At 37.7% G+C, this 6,000-nt stretch overlaps 1 protein-coding gene across 3 annotated transcripts in view; it reads left to right on the forward strand.

Annotated features, from left to right (window-relative positions):
- Positions 1 to 5,750, forward strand: part of PRTFDC1 (phosphoribosyl transferase domain containing 1) — a 47,647-nt gene extending 41,897 nt beyond the window's left edge. For 2 of the 3 annotated variants that reach the window (NM_001199585.2, XM_015281377.4), the window contains 2 exons: positions 2,008 to 2,084; positions 2,693 to 5,750. In NM_001199585.2, coding sequence (NP_001186514.1) covers positions 2,008 to 2,084; positions 2,693 to 2,740 — 125 coding nt within the window. In that variant the 3' untranslated portion in view covers positions 2,741 to 5,750. The remainder of the gene's footprint in view (positions 1 to 2,007; positions 2,085 to 2,692) is intronic. The other variant, XM_015281378.4, reaches the window with a different exon arrangement.
- The last annotated feature ends 250 nt before the right edge of the window (positions 5,751 to 6,000 follow it).

A 6,000-nucleotide genomic window follows, 5' to 3' on the forward strand; every position in this document is an offset into this window, starting at 1 on the left:
GAGTACTAATTTCATAAGGAAGTTATGAAGGGGTTAAGTGTTACCCATGAAAGGTGATTGCTTTCTCTCCTGTCTCTGACAAGATAGGTGGAAGAGAAAGTCCTTTTCTTCCTTTTCCTTCTTCATTAACATCTCTTTAGAGGAACTGCTGGAATCCACCTGAACACAAAAGCTTTTTCTTAGTGACCTCATTATTTGAAAGTTGTGTATAGTTATAACACAGTAACATTTAAAAAAATATTTTTGAGAAGTATTATTGCTTAAAGGGTAAACAATAACATAATAATCACCTCCCCCACCCCCCCACCCCCCCCCCCCCAAAAAAAAAGCAAAAGATAAATTGGGCTTTTTAAGCTTTCTCATACCAGCACCACTTCTCTCTGCAATTTTGGTACCTGTACTATGCTTAGTCAGAGCCCTAAATGAAGCTCTACCAAGCTACTGCCATTTTAGACTTCATAGAAAAAATGATGTAATATCAGGTATGTGGCTACATTCTAAAAAGGATAGATCCATCTAGAAGATATCAGCCAATATTGCTACTGAAGAAGGCTCTGGTCACAGCTGAGCTGGGGAGGAGAGCAGGGAAGGAGAGTAGGCAGGTGAGTACCAGGAGGTAGCATGAAGGATATTGGTTTGGGATGCTGGAGACAGGGAGGCATCCTAAAGGAAAGCCAGTCAATGTTGGGCGTGGCCCTGTGGTTTTAGCCCAGTAATCTGAACTGTGACCCAGATATTTTTGCACAGTAATATATTTTACTTTTAATTTAATCCAGTCAATTAAGGTATCTATTTTACTGGATTAACAAAGGTTACATGTATAAAAGATACAATAAAATTACTCTGTGAAGGATAGTTTAATGCCTTTATGAAATAATTTGTAAAACGAAACAGGTCTTTTCCACTTTCTTGTTTACTTTTACTGTGATAAATTTTATAAAGTATTGGAGGTCACCCTTTAAATCACTAACAGTGCTATGTCATTTCATCACATACTTGAATCTGTGATTCCAAGGTGTCTTTATTTCCCATAGTTTGTAACAAGTGAATAAAAATATAATATTGAATACCTGTAATTTTTATGCTGTAAAAAATTATATGCAAAGGAAAGGAAAAGGAAAAGGAAAAGGAAAAGGGGAAGGGAAGGGAAGGGAAGGGAAGGGAAGGGAAGGGAAGGGAAGGGAAGGGAAGGGAAGGGAAGGGAAGGGAAGGGAAGGGAAGGGAAGGGAAGGGAAGGGAAGGGAAGGGAAGGGAAGGGAAGGGAAGGGAAGGGAAGGGAAGGGAAGGGAAGGGAAGGGAAGGGAAGGGAAGGGAAGGAAAAAAGAATCCACGAGGTTATGTTCTTCTCTGGTTACATAATGGACAATTTGGAGAGTCTAACTCATTTTCTATAGTGCTGATACTGCACAGAACTTCACACTCATAAAGATACATGCCTAAGATTAGTTTGAAGTGTGTGAATTGTATGATTCAGCCACACTGCATGCAGTTACTTGGTTAGGCATGGGCATGAGTCTTCATAAGATTGGGCTTTAATTTAAGAAGCATGTGACACGTTTTGGTAGGATGATATACATAATAGTTTTGCCTGCCCTTAGAAGAAAATCCATAACCCTCTGAGTAGTTCTGTGAGCAACTTCTGAATTAAAGTTATAGTTTTTGTCATTTATGTGCTTCTGGACAGTTGTCATCACATACATATACCAATGGAGCTGCCTCTTCTGGAGAGAAAAAATTTTCTGCTCTGATTTTGGTTTCCCTACACAATGTGTCTGTTGTACCACTGCTACCACTCTCCTGCTCTCCACTGACTGTTCACACGCCTGCCACAAACAGTCTGTGAGCGTAATGGGCTACTTGCTGACCTTGGTGTCTGAGTCAAAAGTAACATAACCTGAACTGACTTGAGCTATCCATAGTTTTCTGGTCAGGAAACCAATGAATTTAAGGGTTATATAGTAGCCACCTACCTTGTACTGATGGTGTTTGTTCTTTATCTTAATACAGATTATGGATTTGAAATTCCAGATTTATTTGTGGTAGGTTATGCCTTAGACTACAACGAGTACTTCAGAGACCTGAACGTAAGTTTCTTTAAAAAAAAAAATAAATCACTGTTTTACAGGGTCTTGGAGACTGTAATTTACCTCATTCCTGAGGTCTTACACCATGGCTGGATCCCTCCAGTGAGTGCAGAACTCCTTGCAAAACCTCAGATAATCCAGAGGAGTGGCTGCTCAGCACTGTGGATGGTTCCTTCCCACCTCTTAGCCACTAAGAGCAGAAGTTTTCACTTCTGCCATGCTTCTATCTTCTGTGAGCCTAAAACGGTTCCACCACTCCCAGTAAATGCAGAGACAGCAGTAAAAGCTGAAATACAGCTACTTCAGACAGCTTGGGCATTTTACTGCTAAGTTGCTTGTCCCTTTTCTTAGATAACGATGCAAGCTTTACCAGCCCTGTCATTGTTTTCTGTGGTACTCCCAGGGGTGAAGCTGGATGCTGGGAATTGCAAGTGCCAGGACTTGCTGGAGGTAGAAAGTGAAATCAGAATTCAATTTCAGGTCTCTGGAGAGGAAGGGGTAATAGCAAGATTACTGGGTTGGCCAGACAGAATTATTTCTGAACAATACATTAATGATTAATAAAGTAATTAACTATGCTGTTGTAATCAGTGTTGAATTTTTTTCAGCACATATGTGTTATCAACGATCGTGGAAAAGCAAAATACAGAGTCTGAAGCAGTTACACCCTCATCGGAAGATTTGTAAGCTCAGAGAAGCAGAAATTTGACTGCACTCCTTCAAGCATCTCCCAGAAGAGAAGCTCAACTCACTTCTGTTTCTGTGAACTCAGTGTAATAAGGAATTTACTCTATAGAGGTACTGATGAATATATACAGCAGTGAGTTTCCTATCTAAAATCTCAAGTAGACATTGAAAGTTGTTATGTTTTAAGTACTAAAATTATGGTATGATTCCTTTTTACTAATAATTTGTCTCAACTCAGTGTGAATGCATCTTCTTTGTGCAATCCATCATTCCATCCATTACAATTAATGTACTTCACACTGTGTTCACAATGTGTTGCAAAGAATTGTTCAGAAATGTCATTATGTGCATTAAGTTTATTATAGAGAATTTTAGGAACTTCAGCATCCATGTGGTCTTGGCTGGATACGCTGCTACCAAACTGAAAACATCATTTTGATTTAGCTCCACAATTCAGAAGTTTCAGCTGAAGTTGTATGACTTCTGATAGTCCATATTGCCTCTTCCAAACAGAAGTTCTAACTCAGAATGCACTGAATTAGAATGCTGGTACAAAATGGACCTTTGCAAGACACTGTTGATCTGAGCTTGGAAGAGGTCTTGCTTTTCGTATGTGATGTGGGCATAGATCTTATCAGTTAAATGTGCTGAATTTTAACCAAGAGAAAACAACACCAGGCAGCCTTCCATTTCTGTGTAGTATCCTTTGACTTCTGCAGTACACGAGCAAGTGAAAAAATTAGCATAGCGTTCTGTGTATATTTTCTTAATTAAACCTCATAAAGCACAAAAGTTTAATGTTAAACAATAATTTAGTGCCAATTTGATTCTCATGGCATGTCTGAGTTGAGACTTTCTGTAACCATATGTCTTCTTTAAGGAATACAGATCTGACAGTGCTGAAAGCTAGTGTCAGAAAGGAAAAAATGCGCAGGCGAACACAGGCAATGAGTTAACCTGTGAATGCAGTAGACTCTAGAGATTCCTTCTTTCCCTTGTACATCATGTTGGAAGAAGTCTGTTAGTTTACATGCCGTATTTAGTTGAAAAATTTAGTTCTATGCTGCATACAGCTGTTCTGAATAACTTCCTGAGGGAAGCAAATGTAAGTAGCTCTGTACCAGCACCTTTACTCTGAACTGCAAGAGGTATGTTCTTATCAGATTAGGTTTCCTTTAAGCTAACACAGATACTGTAAGAACTCTTCACAGTTGTTTATTGTCCTGCTTGAGCATATTTTGCATATCCCATAAAAGCTCTTCCAAAATATGCATTTAATTGTTAATCTAAATGTACCTTATGTATGTATCCTGTCACTCATAGTCTACTTGTATTTGGATAAAATCCATGGTGTTAATGACATGTAGTGAGATCAAAGAATTACTGTGATTGCTAAGTTAATGTTTTAGCCCTTTTTTCTTTACTCTTTTAGCCTATATTTTTAAAGATTTCTGTTGAAAAGCATTCCTTCATAGAATAACGTACTGCTTTAGAGAGGAAAGCACGCCCACACCTCTGGTGAAAGGTGTTGAAAGGAGTTTCATCTTTTTTCCTTTTATGAGAGTATGAAAGTTTTATTTAATGTTTCTGTTTTCCATGGGTTCAGTAGCACTGGCACGTGGTGCAGGCAGACATGCTTAAGCCTAATGCAGGAGATCTCTGAGATTGTGTCCTTTTATCTTCTCGTCTTAAAAAGATGCAGTCCAATTCCCCTTGCTGCTACAATCAGCCAACAGCAACAAAAGGATGTAACAGGTGAATTGGCATGAAATTAGTGTGAAAATATGGAGTGCTGTAGATGCACTTCATTCAGACTTTGTCAAAGTTGTTTCATTGGAAGATTTGGGTTGGTAAAATCTACGTACCAACAAAAAAAGAACTTAATTATAGAAAAGATAAGAAGAAACTGGAATGTTTATTCGAGTTAAATTTATGTTCTTCTGCCATCTTATTTTAAACACGGTGATAAAGCACTATATGAATTTCAGTAGTGAATTTACATGTGCAATTATACTGTGAATAAGAGGTGTTTTATACTTCTAATATCATATTTGAATCTTGTACCCTTACAGATCAAAGCACGTCCAGGCAATGGGCCATTATGCACATATGTCTCATTAATGTTCAGTTTAGTTTCTCCATTCTGTTCAGATAGTTTTAAAATAAAAACAACTTACTTTTTCTCATGGCTGTTTCATGGCTTAATAATAGTGTTGATTCCGTGTGTCACAGGGTTCCTGAACTGAAAGGCCACTAAACATTTTTTCAGTTGCAGTTGCACCCTATGACCCACAAAGCAATGTATTTTTTTTTAAATCAGTTCAGTAACATCTGTTGCTGAAGAAGAGAGGATGTTCTTTACAATCAGTTATTTTTCTGGACACTGTGTTCATGTATTTGGCAGGCATCCATTTTTATCTCAGTTTTTCTTCTCGTGTTCTCTATCTAACACCAGCATCCTTTCCCTGCCCACTGAATACAAATTAACATGGGCAGTTATTTGGTTTAAAGCTACGTAAATGTTTAGCAGTCTTCAGCTTTTAGATTTCATTCAATGCAGTCATGTTTGTATGTGGTCCAGTTCCAAAACATCTGAAAGTAAAGGAATTTTAAATAACCTGAGTGGTATGTATGTAATTATTTTTTTTTCCAAGCATGCTGCTGCATGCTGGTATTTGTAGTTGAACTTTTTTGATTGCTTACTATTAGCGATGTATTTCCTGAACATACTGTGTTAATCTTAGAAGGTTTTTTTTTTTGTAATTACATTTCTATGTGATATTCAGGTGTTTGCTAAAACAAACAAACAGAAACATGTATGTGGTATTCAGAAAACCTTCTGACCTGGAAAGGAGTCAAATCATCACTCTTTGTGCACATTAAAATGCTTAACTTGGAGATGTGCTTATGACACGAATCACCTCTACTGCTCTGTAGTGAGAATAACATTTATTGGAATAAAAATACTGAAATTTTAAATTTTAGTATTTCTTTAAACTGAAGAAGACCTAATCAGCTTCTCTCCATATGTTTGCATTTTCACTGTATCCAGATAAAACAGCACGGAAAACCTCTGTTGTAGTCAGACTAGATACGCAAGAAGCCTGCAATTCCAGCTACCTGGAACACTTCAGTTTTCAGTTTCAGTTAAAAATAAGATGAGAATCTCAAAAGTACAGTCTCACAGTGAGCGATAGAAGTCTGCTTTCCCTTTGTAAAGCCATCGATT

The sequence above is a fragment of the Gallus gallus genome, chromosome 2 (genome assembly GCF_016699485.2).
Source record: "Gallus gallus isolate bGalGal1 chromosome 2, bGalGal1.mat.broiler.GRCg7b, whole genome shotgun sequence".
Classification (NCBI taxonomy): Eukaryota; Metazoa; Chordata; class Aves; order Galliformes; family Phasianidae; genus Gallus; species Gallus gallus.